This window comes from Lipophrys pholis, assembly GCF_963383615.2.
Source record: "Lipophrys pholis genome assembly, chromosome: 8".
NCBI classification, from domain to species: Eukaryota; Metazoa; Chordata; class Actinopteri; order Blenniiformes; family Blenniidae; genus Lipophrys; species Lipophrys pholis.
Window position 1 is genome coordinate 28,208,861 of NC_137630.1, and position 18,610 is coordinate 28,227,470.

Sequence of the window (18,610 nt, forward strand, 5' to 3'; positions counted from 1 at the left end):
ACGTATTACATTGTTTAATTTTTCCTGTTGTTAAGACCCTCTGAAGTTCTCTTCCGCCCCCTAGTGGTGGAACCTAACATGTTTTGAAAACCAGTGCCGTCACTGATGACTCCCATGGCCTGGGGACCATTTTCTGTAGACGGTACAGTGATCCAATGTCTAGTGAACATCAAGTTTGGACCCATGGTTGCCAGGTCTGAGGTTATCCTACCAAATTAGGCTGCTGTCGGAACGTTGCAGTGTTTTTGGTTGCTGGTTGAGCTTGAACAAACCTATTCTGTATGCGGATTCCATCATTCATTTCTACGAATTAAGAAACTCATCAGATTAACACAAACATCTCACTTGTGATGTGTAACATGCAGGTCTACAATCACACGCACAGTGACACAGAGTGAGCCAGTGGTGTCAGGAACAGTGCAGCAAGTTTTCGGCTGGTTTAGAGAGGCTGTTCACAGGGCGTACCCTAATTTCTGCTGTCTCAGCTGGCTCCTCCGTCACCCAAAAGGTTAAAAACCCATAAATCAGGGATCGTAAACTCCTGGCCTGCATAATGTCAGAAGTGTAATTCAAATAACCATTTATTTTCCATTTCAAATAATGATAAATTTCCATTTAAAAAAAAACAACCTCAACTCAGATATGGCCAAAAAAAGAAGCAGCAGCAGACAAAGAAGAAAGAAAAAGTACTTGCGGTAAAAGAAGTGGAAAATGTAGTTTTAAGAATTTGCTTGTAATCTCATGCAGTGATGTGTCGACTTTAAGTGCTGCCTTGTGTTTGGCCAGGATTAAATTATTTATAGGTTTATTAGAAGGTTTCCTGCACTCAAGGTTTGCAGTCTTTGCATCACTGTACAATATTTCCAATAAAAGAGCCCACTTAATAATTTCTTTTCAAGATAATTGTGCTTCGTTTATATTACTCCAATACTGAAAGTGGCCCTCCAATGTGCTTGAGTTTGAGACCCCCCCAAAAGTCATAAAACTGGTGATGGTACTACTTGCTTGGTGGTGTAATGTATAGCGTTCTCACCAAACTGGAAAAAGACCCCTCTCTTTTTCTGGGACGGTGCGATTGTGTGTCGAGTTTGCATAATTCCCTGTCTTTCTGTATTATTACACTTCCTTAGAGAGCATTGACTTTCTCCTCACAGAATATTTTTGTTGGTTTAGCTGAAAAGTCTAAAATGTGTTGTTATTGTGTGTTGTTCCTGTGACGCCCTGACGTTTACTCTGACCTTTACTCAGTGTTACCGGAGATTATATTGAGTGGAAAGGGGATAGAAAGTAGATAGATGGATGGTTTTAGTGTGGGGAAAAAAAACCAAACTGATGCATTTTCTTCGTCTGAAAAGTAAGAGATGTGTGGATTTACATTTTTCTCCTCCTCCAATATGATACCATAATCTTGTTGAAGATCCAGGGAGCTCCAGCTGAGAAGCAGATAGTTGGTTTCCCGACACACAGCAACACTTTCACTCTGAGGAGTCCTGCTGATAGCAAGAGTAAGGCCTACTTGCTGGTGCAGAAAGTCCTTCAAAATATACAGAACACACGAAGCAGGGGAGCATGCTTATTTTCAAAGTATGCAGCCTTGTTTTTCTTGTTTTTTTAGGTTTTTTTTTTGCTCTATATGTGTGAATGTTCGGTGGATTACTGTTAACTGACATTCCCCTGCATGCATGCTGACAGAGTAGGCTGGTTTATCACACAAGTACACACTTCCAGATGAAGCACTTAATGCAGTTTGAGGCTGTCATCGATGTATTGCTTTGTGAAATTACAGATCTGTGGCTTTCTGAAAGAGGGAGCACAACTGGGGTTTGGAACCGGGCCCAGGATGTGCCATATGCCTACAAGGCAAACCAGTGGGTGTGCTGTGACAACATCAGGAGCTTCAAGGCAGCACATACACAGGGTACGTGTTTTATGGTTTGACAGGACAGTCTGTTTGGCTGTGCTGGAATACCTCTGAGCTAAAAATGTATTTCCATCTCTATACCCAGTAAAAGATGCATTAAGTATTCTGTATATAGTAAATACTTACGTTTTCTGTCTGTGCCACTGCAGGCAGTATGACAGGGACAAGTATTTTTTATTTTTTTCCTTATGCATTTCATGTCACTCTTTCTTCTATAGGCAAGGTTAAACTACTGTTATCAGCAAACACTGTGGAGGTCTTGGGATGAATTTAAGTTTGCAGCTGCAGTTAAAATGCTGCGTACGTCGCTCCCTACTGGCTGTGTGGCTGAAAGGAAGCAACGTTAGAGGTTTTGTATTGTGGATATGGAAGCCCAGAAGTGCATCGCTTTCAATCAAGAAAAGAATCTGTGGTTTTCTTGTGTTAACGACGTAGGTTCAGCAAAAAAAAGAAAAAATTTATCACTTTATGTCCGATTTTGTAAACAGACAAATAAATCTTCTTTCTTCTTGTACAGTGTGTATCACCTCAGCAAAGGATACATGTTTACCTGATTGACTATGCACAATTCAAAAATAAGACAAGTATTCGAATGTGAGGATTATTTATTCATGTTTTTAACCAGCCACACTGCATCAAGCAGCAGCTTTATAACAGGCACTCAAACTCATCCTAAGAGTCCATCACCATTACCTGTTTTCAATACAGCAAATTATTGTTAATTTAGTGTTTAATATATTTTCTATTTCAGTTGTAATACTTTGATATTACTTGATATATCGACTATATATATATATATAGTTTTAATTATAACATTACTTCACCTACATTTAGTGACTGTGATGAACTGTAATATAATGAACAGTAAAATTACTTTGTCAAACTGTGCAATTCTTTTTGGATTATTTCTTTTAGATGTATTTTTTAGTGCTGTTTTGTTGCTATTTACTTTTACAGTCTCATTGTATATTTTACAGCTGTCTCCTTTCTATGTTAATGTGTTGCTTTTTAAGCTGTGAAGCACTTTGGTCTCCCTTTGGGCTGTTGAAAGGCCTATTCCAATACATTTTGATTCGATTAAGTTATTCTTTATGCATCTAATAATAATTCTGTGTCTGGAACAAATGTTTCAGCGAAATTCATCTTCGTCTCCAATTTTAATCAGATTGTAGATATCAGGTTGGCTAGTTGAGCTTCCGTAACGACAAGGACAAGGACAAGGACAAGGACAAGGACAAGAGAACTTGTCCTTGTCTATAAGGCACACAAGAAATTGAAGTGTAAGGTACACACTTTCGGGTTCAAACACAATCTCACCAGAGCTCAGACTAAAGCAAGCCAACTTTGATGAAAGTTTACATTATTAATGGGAGAAAAAAAGTTCAAAATCACTATAATCAAGAAGAAGCATTTCTCAATATAAACAGAGTGAATTCCCTAAAAATCCTTAATATGGGCCGATTGATAATGGGGACGTGTGTCATAATGGAAAATCACTTCTGAACACTCGCATGTTTTCTTTATAATCTTCAATATATGTTGAAAAGAAATAAACTGACCAAAATCGTACATATTTGATCATTTTAGATAATAAGATTGTCTACACACTACTGAGTACCACTCAGGTCATATTGTTAGCAGTTTTATAAGCGCAGTGCTCAAGTTCAAGCCCATTTTTCATGTTTATTAACATTGTTATGAGCTTATTAATGAAAATGTAGAAAAAGTTAATAAATATGTTAAAAAGTTGTGCTTTAGCTGTTGCCCCGTCTCAGATGTGACCGGCTTCAATTCACTGTCACCCTAAAGGAGAGGCGTCTCGTCCTGGAGGGCCGCAGCCCTACGTACATGTTCCGGATATTTTCTTCAGAGTTCGGTGATGAAACACTTTGTGGATTCAGGTGTTTTGGAGCAGGACAGTGGCCCTCCCAGACCACGATTTGACACCTTTGCCCCGAAGGATAAACACATACAAATGATTTGTGGAGTCTTTCAGCCTCTGCCTCTCCTGCCACTTCCCTTTCTTCAATCACCGGAGTGAGCGCTGCTTGTGAAGGCGGCTCCCGTTCTGGTACCGGCAGCATGAAAAATGGGTTGTGCACTAGACAGGCTAACAGCATATACCTATACCCAACGGACAAACACAGACTGTGCTACTGCAGCAGAGGGAAAACCTACTTCAACCATGTGCCGCTGTTCTAGTTCTCACAAACTCTTGTTCTTGTTGCTAAAATAAAGTTACAGATTGACCGGCTTACTGTTTTAAGGATGTGATGAATCTCTTTAACTTTTCAGAGTGCAAAGTCCGTCCCGTCCACATGCTGGATGGATGTTAACCCTTCACCAGGAAAGTGACCATATTTGGTAACTCCATACATACATACACCCAATGCAACCGGCAAATCATGTTAAAAATTCCGCTCATGTTGTGAAACAATAGTACTGAATAATGTCTCTATCTTATTTGGTTTTAGCATTTACTCTGTTTTTCTTTTCTCCGTCTTGACATTCAGCTTCACCATGTTTTTCGGATGATGTATGTACAGCTTAAGCTGTTTTCAAAGTGCTATAGAAATAAAGTGGAGTTGAATTGCTTTTACTTATTAACTGTGATTTCACTCCTCTCCTGCACTCCACCACATTTATTTTTTTGTTTCAGTCAATAAAAAGTCAGAACTACATTTTCTGCTTTTGTATAACATTTAATTAAACATAATATACTGCATATACACAAGCCAAAAGATGTGTGTGTGTGTGTGTGTGTGTGTGTGGTGGTGGTGGTGGTGGTGGTGGGGGCGGGGGCGGGGGGGGGGGGGGGGTTGGTGAAAATAATGATTAAAACAAACAAATGTGTCAATTCTTCTCCAGGTAAGAAGTTGAATTATTGAATTCAAACCCTGATGCGACATACAGAGAGGACAAATCTACAATTAAGTGAATAAAGCACACGGTGTTAAAACAATCTAAGATGTCAAATCTTCATCTCCTGCACAATATATGTACATTCACACAATATTATTTGAGGGGTTTTTGGTAAAAGATTTTAAAGTTTTGGATGATTGTTGTAACACTTAAACTCCAGAGCAGTTGTGGAAGGTTTACAACATTGACTGCTGTCCCCCTCCTCCCCACTCAGCTGGTCTCCTTGTCCTCTATCTGTTCTGTCCTGGCCGAGCCGTTCTGCTCTGCCGCCGGTTCCTCCACCATGGCCGACTTCTTTGACGTTCCTGTGAGGATGCATAGGGGTTTGGAGAGGGCCGGTGATGAGAAATGAAAGCCAACAAAACTCCCAGCAAGCCCACAAACAGTGATTTATAAGTAGCGTATAAGCACTGTGGTTGATGTGTGTACCTGTGAGGTAATTTCTGTGCATTCGATGGAACAGCAGGAGACCAATGAAGAGGATAAAACCAATGCAGGCGATTATCATTCCACACAGCAGGAAGCTGTAGCTGCCTTCGGTCTGAATAATCTTGGGAGGAGACAGCAACATTAAACCACTAAACATGATTCTACATCTCTGCCGGACCAATTATAGGCCCATTTCTCCCCGTCTACACACTCTCTTTCTATAATAATGACGATAGATATTCAACTTACTGAGCCAACCAGAACCTGCATCACCATCTCTCCCATGCCTGCACTTGTCACCAGGACTGAGGTTGCACATCCTGGGAAAAAAAAAAAAGACACGCGCGGGTTATGTCCTCTCGTCTGGCTTTGATGCCGCTACTTTGTCATTATTATGGTGCAATAAACACTTTATACCCTGGTAATCAAGAATGTCTTCAGTATAGGCGAGCATGCAGGGAAATATGCTGCTGAGGAAAAGACCACATAAACCCGTCCCAACAAAGAGGAAGGTGCTGCTGGTGTAGAAAATAAGCAGCATCAACACTGTGACAATAGCTCCTGCCTGCAAAAACAAAGAGCATGCTCAGTTTAGTATTAATAGCACAAGTGTTAATGTGTGTCCTATCTTCACATAGCACAAAAAGTGAGAAAATGTGTGCTAAGTAGATTATTTCGTTGCTGTAGCAGTGTTTCTTGAAAAACAAACTCATGTTGTTGGAAAGTGTTTATTTCCCTTATAAATGGTGCCGCATATGTGAAGAAGACAAATTTGTGGGATGAGCAGCAGAGCTGAATGTGGGTTTACGGAGAAAAAAAGCCAAATCTTTTCTTACTTTTTGTGCTTTATGTGTATAACGTGATGCCTCCAGTCTAAACACTTTAAAGGCCTCACCAGATTGAACAGGAGCAGTCTCACTGGCTGAAAGCGATACGAGAGAGGTATGGACAACAGACGTCCAACAGTGATCGTCGCCCAAAAGATACTGGCCAGGTATCCTGCTGTCTTATGAGGGATTGACATGGGTGGGGTCACAGCGTAGGTGTACACAAACCCGGCATACGCCCCCTGCAAAAGAAACGCCGGGTTGTTTCACTCATCCTACTCTCTGGACTTTATGTGATGCAGATTTTTGGGATGCGCCCATAAAAGTTTATACGGAAAACAGTAAGTGAAATGCACATCCTGTTATTTATCTGCTCCCCTCACTCACCACAATACCATCGGTCATAAATAGCACCATCCCACCGAGGATATGAATCATAAAGAAGGATACTGGCAGGCCTCGCAGGTTATCATTCTGACAACAGCTAAAGATATCCCCATGACCTGTAACAGAGGGAAGGAGTCACAAATGACAGATCGGTGCAAACAAAATAGCATTTTATAGTTTTGTTTTCATTCAAACTGAGTGAGAGTACAAGTCAAGTATGCATTATTCATTTTAAAACATAAGTCCTGTTAAAAAAACTCAAATTCCATATCTTTACCTCCTGCTTCATGTTGCCCCTGCTCCTCGGCTGGGCCCTCGGCCCCCTGCTGGTTTTCCATCGCTAGTTCATCCTTGTCCAAAAGACGGGGAGTGCCGCTGGGGCAGCATGGGAGCAGCTGCTCCCGATACATAAGAAACAGGACCGCAACGGGCACGGGAAGCTGAAAGCACACACAAATTCGAACTTTCACATTTTTGTGATATCAATTGTTATGAGGAGGATCAAACAAGACTTAATCTTCAAGTGTGTCTTATTGGTCTCTTACATTAATAACTGCCATGATCCAGAAAGCGGAGTGCACAGTGGACTCCCATTGCCCTCCCTCATGATGGCTCTGAGTGATGTTGTGCTCCAGCGTCGGACTGTTTCTCAGCATGTTCCTGAAATGATGCATGAGCTCAGTCCCGTTCGCTGTGTGGTTCCCACAGCCCGTCTCCGAGAGGAAAGGGTCTGCAATCAGTGGGCTCACCAGGGCACCGAACCCAATGAAGAAATGAAGAGCCTGCAAAAGTAGAGAAAAAGGCCAGGGACATAACTCACTGCAGTGTTGCAAGAGCTGCGCTTTATGATTAGCTCCTAACTGGAAATGTATTCCAACTGAGCAACTTTTACAATAAATCCTGCTCATTTTGTGCCAATATATGTGTGAAAAAAAACAAAAAACAAAAACAAAAACAAACCAAAGACAGTATTTATGTAGTATGACAGTATTAAGTCCTATCAGGTGTTTTGCAGGCAGAGGTGCTACAGGCTTGTTTACCTGTAAGAACACAGCAGAGTCCCTCTGATAAATGGTGACCAGCTGGATGTTGGCAATGGTGTCAATAATTCCCATGGCCAGGCCGGACACGGCCATGGCGATGGCCAGCAGGAGGACATTAGTGCACAGAGGGATGATGGCAAATATTATTGAGATGATGAGAGCGGAGACAAATAGGGCCGCGAGAGCGCTGAGTAACCTTCACAAGGAGAGAGGAGACAAGCGCACACACTCGCAGTGAAGGACAAACACTTCCAGGTCATTTATGCACTCGGAGGAGAGGTCGAGTGTTGCGGATACTCACGTCCTCTTGAAGACGCCGCCGATGGAGCTTCCGATCAACAAGCAGAACTGCTGAGAAAAGAAGACCCAGGTGATCTGACTGAGCGATGAGCCCGTCTGGCATTGCAAGTCCAAGATTGTAGGTCCGAGGAAAGCGATGCAGAGTCCGAAACTGAAGAAAACGCTCCAGTAAGTCAGCGTGTGATGAGCATTTCTTTTGAACAGAGTGACGATCCGTTCATCCACAAACATCTTGGTGCACAGTGAAAGCGGATGGACCTCAGCGGGACACTGCAAGGTAACGCGTTCTTACTGCAGCTCCGCAAGTTTCTTCATCTCTTTTAAAGGCTATAGCGCTCTCCTCTTTGTATTGCCTAACCGGAGAGGATGTCCTCTCGAGTTAATGGGTGAAGTGGAGATTCTTCCAACTACATTATTCCGATTCGAACTGCGTCAATGATTGGCAGTGAGGAAGACCGAGTGTGTCGAAACCATGCTGCATTTGGATGGAAAGTGTGTGATTCAGAAAGTAAAGACACATGGATGTCTCATGGACAGATCGTCTTTTCTTTAACAACTCTGAGGCACATGTGTTCAAGAGAAGTTCATTTATATCACATAAAAATATCTTTCAAAAAATGTTTTATTTATTTATTTAGTTAGTTAAATAAAGTGTTCACTTAAAACTGCTTCTGTCATATTGGTGATAAATACATCGGCGTGCTCAAAAAGTTTGTTCTGTTGTGGTATTTTGTAAAATATTGTCACCCGATATTCATTTCATCTCTATACAGATCCATGCATGTTACTTTATTTGAGGTCTGCTTGGTTGTCTGCACGGCGCCCTGTGTGTTTCCATTGGTGTTTCTAGTCACTTTGTGGGTCCCAACGCTACAGGTACTTTGGTTTGGTCAGGAAAAGTACAGACTGGGACAAAGTGAGACATCACTCCATTTAATTTTTTCTGTGAGACATATTCTCCATTACCAATGGCTCATTTTTCCTTCTTTTCCTTTTCTTGTGGTCTGATGGATAGGAGCACCATATTTATGAGTTTCACATGAGCAGCACCAGGCGGCAAGCAGCTATCAGGGGTCCTCAAGTTGTCTCATTGATATCAATGATAAGGAACAAATGTCAGCCATCTGCGGGAGGCCCCCTTTCTATCCACTACATGGTGACAACAAGTGTGGTATGGGGCCCGATAAGGGGCGTAATGTTGTTGCAGACAGTATTCCATCATATTGGTATTGAGATTGATTGAATTAATATAGTTTTCAGTGGAGTAATTTCACTCAAGTTGAAGGTCCTCACACAGTTTTGTCCAGGCTTTAGTATTTTGACAACTTTAAAACAATATGGTTTTAAATTTGCACAGATATCAAAGTCCCAAATTGCAGTCTCCATAAAATGATGTACTATTGATTTTTTTTTTTTTTCACTTCAAGTTCAAATATCAAGCTTATTTTCAATATTTCAACTGTAAAAGATGCATTATCTAATAACTACTGAAGTGCAGGATGTGATGTTTTATTGATTGGGGGAATCATTTAATCAAATCCACCTTATTCATAGTTAACTTTAACTGCATATATTGGTAGCAGTGGGCTGCCATGGTGCAGGGCCTGGGGCCAAGGGTGTCAGCTGTAGGATTCAAACCTGCATCTTTGACCTCGAGGCCATCACTATGACTAAATAATATAAACATATAATACATAAAAATAAAAAATATACTTGTTTCGTAAAAAAAAAAAAAAAAAAAAAAGTTGAAAGGAAATGTCTTCTTTATTATGTTACTCATGCGAGTACAATCACGGATATATTAACAACAAATTAGAAAAATGTTCTGGTGAGATTTCTGACTTTTTGCAGTTTTCAAGAAAACAAATTGAGTCTTGGTGATTTTAGTTTGTCATGCGATTCCATGGTGACTTTCTATTTGGCTCCCGTCTTAATTCGTCATGTAAAAACAGCTCAACATCTGGTCAGCTAGAGAGGAGAACGATGAAATGGATTTCACTGACTCTGTGAATTCTGAACAGATTGCAACACGACTGACATTAGCAATTGACACATTTTATCATACAATCAGATTAGTGGAAAACTATTTATGATTATTGGACTTTCTCACTGGCATCTTACTATTGGATTAAACCTGCTTTTATGTGAACATTCCAATCCAGAAGCTTAAAAGGATCGCAGGTACCCGTGTTAAAAAAAACCCAAAAAACAAAAAGAAGCACTCTGGACACAGAGCTACAGAGAAGATAATCATCTTTCAGGTTTTTAGAGTCAAACATTTACTTTAAAGGCATGGCTCTGAACCGTGGTGGGAAATATCTGGAGAAAACATGCAAGCTTCACATAGAAAGGCCCCTAAGCCCAGAACTGAAAAAGTGATCCTCTCTGTGTCAGCTGAGCCTCAACTGTGGTCTCTATAAATATGTCTCTTTTTAAAAAGCAGGATGTTACACTGTCTTGATAAACCTGCTGTTCCTGCTCTGTGTCAGTCAAGTTTTTGGATTTCTTGGTGATTTACCCAATAATAGTGATTCAAAAAGTATTTCAACACAGTGAAGGTGGGTAAAAGTAGTCTCGGATGTCTAGCAGGAACCGTGGGTGGTTTTCCAATATCAATATTAGTGGTTCGATCCCATATGTTAAAATGTCCTCGGGCGAGATACTGAACTCTAAGCTGCTTCCAACGGAGGCCCAGCGCCTTACATTTCTGCACGTGTGTGACTGTGACTAACATAGTGAAGCACTTTGAGATAGCCGATGTGGAGAAATTATACTTTCCAAGTGGTTTAGTTACTATTTACCTCTTGCAGGTTAGTCAGGGCTGCGTGTGTCCCATGTCACCTCTGGATTGTCACCATGTATATTGTGACAGTACAGTCTTTAGCGTGTTTGAAATTACACTGTGCATCTGCATTATACAGAGTTTACCTTTAGCTGCTTTATGAGTTCAAAAAAGTACAAAAAAAAATTGCATTGCATAATGTGTTGAATTACTCAGGCTGAGCAGGAGAAAGGACTTCATATCTAATTCCTTTAATGATTGCATGAGAAAACCTGAGCTCTACCGGTTGTGGTCAAATATGGTCCTTCCGGCAAGGTCGCAGTAGATGAAAGCACAGAAATGTTCTCATCATCATCATCATTACTATTATTATTATTATTATTAAGACAGCTTGAAACTTACACTTGATGACAGATTGTAGAAGCCGCTCGGGGTTCTATGTGTTATACATTAGAGGCTGACACAGATCACGACTCGTTTTATTTATAGTGTTGTATTTTCACGTACGCTTTTGTGCTGTGGGTAATCAGTAAATTATCTTGTATGTTCTCTGCTTGGTTCTTATCTCGCTCCTGCAGTGATTTCCTTTGCTCCAACCCCCCCCCCCCCCCCCCCCCCCCCCAACACAGAAATATGATGCCTATCTCCATGTGTCAGATGTCTTATTTAAAAAATAAATCTTGTTTCTTCGCGGTGCTTTTCTGTCTGGACTGATTTCAGCACACATTGTATTTGCAGCAGTTTCAAAATGTGTCACGATTTCCTGCGACTATCTCTCAGCACTGAAGCTGTATTTCAGAGTCAGACAAGCCAAAGCCTCAAGCCGTGTAACTGATTTGCCAACATCTCCTGCTCCGTGGAGATGCAGGTACTAAAAACTGACAAATATATGTGTTTGTACAAAAGGCATTCATTAACATTCACTTCCTCCTCCTGAGGTATGGCAACATGAGGCGCTTTCTTCGGGTAATTGTCAACCAACATTCACTCGGAGACGTGCGAGGATGCGTTAAAAATGAACAGCCAATTCCGGTTACTGAAGTAGAACATCTGCTTTTGAATGAAGTTATTATTTACAAAGGTTATATGAAGACAGACTTCTGTATGCACTTACTGTCGGGGTGACAAACTCTTGGCCTCCATTTCATTTGACTTAAAATATAGCCCAAAGATGTGAATCTACTATCATGAAAACAATTCTTGACATGATTTTTTTCAATAACAAGATAAGTTGCAGTCTTTATCATACCTGCTGATGTTTTTACTTTTCCCCCTAACAGATTCGGATTACCTCCTTTTGTTTCAACACTTAGTAACACTGCTTTGAATAAGTGCTATGTTTTTAATATAGATATTATTTATGAGATTTTCATTTCACTTTCAGTTAAATGGACACCCGGTACCTTTTGAAATAAGGTAGCAAGATTATTTTGTTAGTTTCAAAACTACAAGTAACTATGATTAGCAGTGAAACGTAATAAAAGCACCAAAGGTTTAATTGGAGAACAGCCCCTCGCACGTAAACTATTCTTTACAACTATATAAGTTTTCCTCAAGTGGCACATCTTATGATACTTTAAAAGAGTATTTATTTTTCGCGTACCTTCACTCACTGCATTTAAACAGGAATATCTCTGTTTCCTCCTTGCACACTTCAAGCTGTCTCTTTCCTCGCTTTAACCTTCCATGAGGATAATCCAAAGATAAAGTGAAATGATTAAAGCAGCTGATGGGAGCAGTCATCCACACTGAGGTTGCAGAGGGTGACACATTTAAGGGTAATCAAGTAAAATCAATAATAGCTGAATGCCAGGACGGCCTGTTTCTGGAACAGAAATAAAAGCTCTTGCAATATTAACGTTCCATGTAAACATCAGCCACTTTATTACTGGTTTATTTATTCGGATGACAGTTTGGGACTCAAAACTGTGATACAAGTGGCGTGACGATATGTGTCATTGCTCATAATTAAGCTGCTCAAAAAATAGCAACATTAACAATGAAATGTGTGTTTGCGCATATGTAGTAACATGAAGAGCCATCACCAACACCGCCCACAAAAACAATCGAGGATTCCTGACAAAGAAAGACAACAAAAAATGATGTGTCCCAGTATAAGGTCAAAATATATTTTTCACATTTTCAGAAGTTCAATACCTTTCTCTGACTTTCACCAGAGTCTGAGTGTGAAAGATTGAGACAGACAGACAGACAGACAGACAGACAGACAGACAGACAGACACACACACACACACACACAAACAGACACGTGAATAAACACAGTAACGCAGCAGTTTGTGCTCGTCTCCTTCTAAATTTCAACACTAGATGGTGTAAAAGCATTGCGCTAATTCTCAAACTCAGCGAGGACACACACTTCAGGGGGGTCTTTGGTAGGAATAACTCAAATCCATGGATGAAAGAAAATCCCAACAAATCTGCCGGCTCCTGATTATAATACAAATCCATCACTGCCTGAAGAAATCTTTTACCAACTCAGTCTTTAGGTCTAAAAAATACTCCACGCGCAGTGTGTCTTTTTCAGGATGACACCTGATTTAATGATGGCAGCTAGAAAAAGGTCTGAAAACGCTGTCACTTTGCTCCCCCTCCGTCTCATCTCCATAGTCTGACATTTATCCAGCCCTCAATCAGAGGTCTGAGACTGCGACAGGGCAATGTGACAGGAATCACAAGATGATTGCTCTACCCCCGCCCCACCCCAAATGTGCCTTTCTATATACTAAACTGCCACACGGAAGATGAAGAAATCACCTTGTATTATACGCCACAATCTTCAAGTATATCTGCAGGAGCCGGTGTAGATTTAATAATGGAGGTGGGAAAAAAAAAAAAACACTTGAAAGAAAGAGGAAGTCACAATATGTCTGTCTACCTGTCATCTTAGGCAGATATCCATGATTCACTGTGCGCATTAACACAAGTGAGCGGATTAGTCTAAGCAGACGTGACACCGACTCCTTTTGGAACATTAAGAAATGTATCAGTCACCTTTCCACATTTCTCTGGCTGGTGTCTGCAGTCCTGGATGGAAATGCCCTGCAGTGCCACCCCCCACCACCCACCCACCCACCCCACCCCACCCCACCCCACCCCTTCCCTACACATCTCCTCTGGCTCAAAATAGAGCCAAGGATATGTGGTATGCAAACAGACATGTCTGAGAGGCAAAACAGTGCTGTTGTATGAGCTACTCTGCTTTCAGACTGAGGAAGACGGAAGGTGTGTGTGAACCTGTGTGCATCAATATTTGCAGAAATACGACAGAATTGTAAACATTAGGATCATTTTATATCGTCACTTCCATTACAGACCAGCTGTTAGAAACAAGCGAAAGGATGCATAATATATATATTTGAATCTGAGAGCTATGATATTCGTGATGTGATTACAACTCTTGTTTGATAAACATAAACATCCCACGTTTGATGACTGGCTTGTGGGCCTTTTTATGTAAAGTTTGAATGTTTTTGTTTGTTTGTTTTTTTTCCTCAGCATAATCCCGTCCAAAGACGGACAAAGACATGTTAAATATTGACTAAATTGCCGGTAGGTGTGAATAAATGTGTGTGGCTGTCTGTTTCTCTGTGTTTGCCCCGTGATGGACTGGCGACCTGCCCAGGGTGTACCCTGCTTTCTCCCACAGTCAGCTGGGATCGGCTCCAGCTGGATGAAGCTGTATAGAAGATAGATGGACGGTTGGATCTGTGATTCACAAAGCCGATGGACATGGCAGGACGACCACATTACCAGATGTTATTTTTAGGCTTCTGCTACATTTCTGTGGGTTATTTCCTTTATGCAATAGAAAAAATCACCATCAGTTTCAACAATTTGGAGACAAAGTCACACCTTTTAACATCATGTCACGATAAGGGGAAATTTACTTTGTGCATGTACATGTCAGAAAATTATCTTTACTGGGTGTTTGATGTTTTCAAGAACACGCATCACACCTGTCTCCCGTTGTGCTTTATGTGCTCTAATGACTTTGTCTGTTGTATTTCACTCCTCGGTTTGTTGGGATGATTTTGTGATATGCAAAACATACCTTACATAAGCAACTGGCAGCCTGCGCACCATTTATCTCTCCCTTTTTATTTATTATGTATATAAAGTTATTAGGTTATTGGTTTTACAGCTTGGAGGAGATGGAATGTGATCATAACCACTTTGACCCTGACGTACTCTGTAATCACAGTGTTAAAATAACAATTAGAATTAAATTGTTCATCAGTTTTCCAAACATATATATCCTTATAATACACATGCTCGGTCATCAACAAGGTTAATCACGCCTGTTTTACAGTATATTTGAAAATAAAGACTATATCATGGCAAACGAAAGACAAAGCAGGTTCGTTAGAGAACTAAAACAGACAGAACCATCCTTAATTACACAAACTTAAAGGAAATCACACATTTTTCTAACAATCGTGACTTTGGACTGAAAGAGGAAGTTGGTTTTCTACAAGAAACAGGGAGAACAAGCAAAATCCCTGTGGCTTACAGTCAAACAAGGGTCTTGTTGTTGTGAGGAGAGAATGCTAACCACCACATTACAGTGTGGCCTCACCTGAAACTGAGAGTATAAAGATATCGAAAGTAAGCATTAACCACTAATCCACTTAGAAACTTCCCTCCAAATGTACATATATTAAGGGACGTGTACCAACATCTAGTTTATAAAATGCACTGCTTGTATCTTCATTACTTTCTAACATAAAACCTTTTACATTACAACTAAACTGGCATGATGCAGGTTCAATGAAATGTCAAATATTACCATTACAACAGTCAATAAACTTGATTCTTACAGATTTCACACGCAATGAAAAAGGTATTTGCTGTCAAGTGGGTATAGATAAAGAGGAGAGAGGATTTGGCACCATGAGACAAGGATATAGAAAGTCCACCAGCCTGCAGGTTGAAACCAGGAATATCTTTTTTCTGTGAGGCAACAGTGCTACTCGCTGCACAACCGTGCCCTTTCGCTTTTCTTGTCCATATCAGCAACAAACACATTTCTCATCAATTTGCGCCAAAATACAATCTTTAATCTCTCAGTTATGGTCTCAACATGACAGTTTAAATTTAACAAGGACTGTTGATTATCACCACTGCATCTTACATCAGCAGACTTTAAAAGATGTGCTTATGATAAGGATAAACATAGTGATAATTAAAGCGAGCAACAAATGTTCTTTCTTTCATTCCCATAAAAACAAGAACAAAATGTGCCTGTATGGTGATACAGCTTTCATTTTGAGGAGATAATTCAAGGAATACAAGTAGAAATAAATACAACATGTAGTAACTAAACACTCATTTATCATACTGATAAAATATAGAATTTTCCAATTCTTTCTTCAGTTGTAAAGAAGGTTGTTTTTTTTTTTTGTTTCCCTGTCATCTTTCAGAGTACCATTTGGGTTTGGTGGTGTAATGGACTGTGCATGAATCCCTTTTCTCCAAAAGCCAAGGATTTACAATTATGAATTGAGCTTTTAAGTTCATTGAGGCATTGATGCTTATCCAAAGACTTCAATCAGGATTTCCTACCAAGGCCTCCTAACAGCACAGCAGCCGATCACATCTGGAGCCGTCTGAGGAAAACAGCTTCTATCAGCCAGATCCCACTTTGTATTCAGGATAAATGGACGCTTTATCTGTTGACGCCTGTTTTATTGGCTGATTACAATACAACGCTCAGCACTGTCAGGAATGTTTATTATCAGCCTTATCATGAATTGTTTATTAGTGGCCAATAAAGCCTTTGCTGCAGCAGGAGAAACACAAAAGCATTTTGTGAAAATGAGGGACTGCCCAGTTTTTTTGGGGGGGCAAATAACCCTAAAATATTTCAACCATGGGTTATGAAGGCTCAGTTTCACATCAAGCTGTTCCCATCCTCGAGTTTTTGGTTCCTCTTCTGTTACTTTGAAGCCGACATTGAATACTCGCACAGGTTTTAATTGTCTACTTCAAAACGTTGCACTCCATGAATATATTTCTCATCGGATCGGTTATCACTGAAGTCTGCTCATAAAACGAATGATGCATTCACAAGTAACCGCAGAGTTAAAATGTTCCAATATGAAAGTGTGAAAAAAAATGTTTGAATTAGAACAGTTTCCACTTACTCTACTGTTGACCAACACATGGTTGCAGCCCTCACTTTTACTCAAAGCACTTAGCGTCGCTTCCACCTAACTTCAAGAAATAATTGTGATCTAGTGAGAACAGCCGACGAAAGAGTGAAATTAAAGGCAGCATAACAAAGGATTAGTTTCATAGCGAAGTGGTTTTCCTGAAATGGATGTGACAGAGTGTTGGAGCCTACAGAGGGCTTACACTGAACCAACACAGGAGGAGAAATCAAGCATTGTGCCCATTTTCATGGATGAAATGCTTTGTCGGTATATCAGCACAGATAATAATTTGAATGCTATGATAGCGTGTACGACCTCGGTGGATTTAATGAAAGGCAAGCGATGAATTCAAAACCCCACAAAGGATAACAGATTTCTGCATTGAGGTCTGCACCAGCTTTGTTCCCCCTGAAGATTTTCCTGTCAGAGCCAGAGGAGAGAACAACTCATGCATGCAGCTGTCTGGTAATATATGTTTGTACACACATCCGGACACAGAAAAACACAATGGTGATTTATTCTTTCCTATCATGAGATGTCTCTTGCTTTTCCCTTCTTCTCCTTCTTGCTTGCTGACCCCCCCGCACCCAACACCCCCACCCCGCCTCTCCCGACACAGTTGTAGAGAGCAGAGCAATGATGCGTGTCTGAGCGAAACCTGGTGAATAGTAATGAACCAAGCCTGCGTGTCTATTTGAGGGGAAGCTAGAGGAAGACAGAGAGAGGGAAGGGAAGGGTTTGTGGGGGGTGGGGGGGGGCTGTGAGTGAAATCAGGGCTTCTCTTGCGGCACTGATGCAGCACCAGCAGCGGTGAGAAACACAGTTGTGACTGACAAGAGATACAGTTGCATTAATCCTTTTTACACCCTTTACACAGTCGCTTTCGCCCTTTGTTAGCCATTCTAACCACACCAACGTGACGTCGCTTATTAAAACCTTCTTCCATCTTTTTCTCGGAGTGTGTTACTTCATTATACAGTAGCTTATTCTCCCTTCCACACATACACAGGGGAGAGGGGGGTTGTATTAGTGGAGGAAACGGATGAAAAAAAAGGGGGGGGGGTGAGGCGGAGGGGGGTGAAAGCAGCGAGTGAATGTGGCTCAGAGAGAGGCAACAGCACCTGCTGTCTTCAGCTCAGATTCACCAGGCAAAACAGCAGTCTCCCTCCACCAGTGATGGACTGTAAGGGGAACAAAGAGGGGAGAAAAGAGGCCTGAACAAAAGAGTAAGAAACTCCAAAGATGCCAGGATATTTAGATCAGTGCTGTTGGTTTGGAGCCTTAAAAATCTTGCAATGAAAACGCCAGCACTGTGTGTGTGTGTGTGTGTGTGTGTGTGTGTGTGTGTGTGTGTGTGTGTTGGGCGGTATGACAAAACAAAGTTTGTGTCATGAGTGGGTGAAAACAAGAGCTTCCTGATGAAAAATGTGAGCTTCTTGAGGGATAAATGACTGGAATATTCAGCAACTGGCTGCAAAGATCAACTAGAGTGCCAAGACTGAAAGGAAGGGAACAAACACAATAGATAGCCCCCCTACCTCAGCCCCTCTTTTATCCCTTTCCATCCAGGACCCATGGGCACTCTGCCAACTTGGAATCTTAAGAACTCATTCAAAGAAAGCCAAAGAAGGAGACTTGTTTAAAACCAGGACCCATTCTCTCACAGTCTCTTGTTTTTCCTTGCATTTCCCATGTGAAGAGGGATTTCTGGTTGCTGTTGTCTCTGACACTGCATCTGAGATGGGGGGGGGGGGGGGGGGGGGGAGAGAGAGAGAGAGAGAGAAATATAGAGAGAAAGTAGAGCGGGGGGGTTGATGGAGGGCTAG

General features: G+C 41.0%; 1 protein-coding gene across 1 annotated transcript; it reads right to left on the reverse strand.

Annotated features, from left to right (window-relative positions):
• Positions 1–5,053: 5,053 nt before the first annotated feature.
• On the reverse strand, positions 5,054–8,060 carry mfsd4ab (major facilitator superfamily domain containing 4Ab; the record flags this gene model as incomplete). The annotated part of the gene is made up of 10 exons (XM_080469669.1): positions 5,054–5,148; positions 5,273–5,393; positions 5,522–5,592; positions 5,690–5,837; positions 6,168–6,341; positions 6,487–6,602; positions 6,764–6,926; positions 7,032–7,268; positions 7,527–7,725; positions 7,831–8,060. The coding sequence occupies 10 exons, from the start codon at positions 8,058–8,060 to the stop codon at positions 5,054–5,056; spliced, it is 1,554 nt and encodes a 517-aa protein (XP_080325795.1).
• Between the last annotated feature and the right edge of the window lie 10,550 nt (positions 8,061–18,610).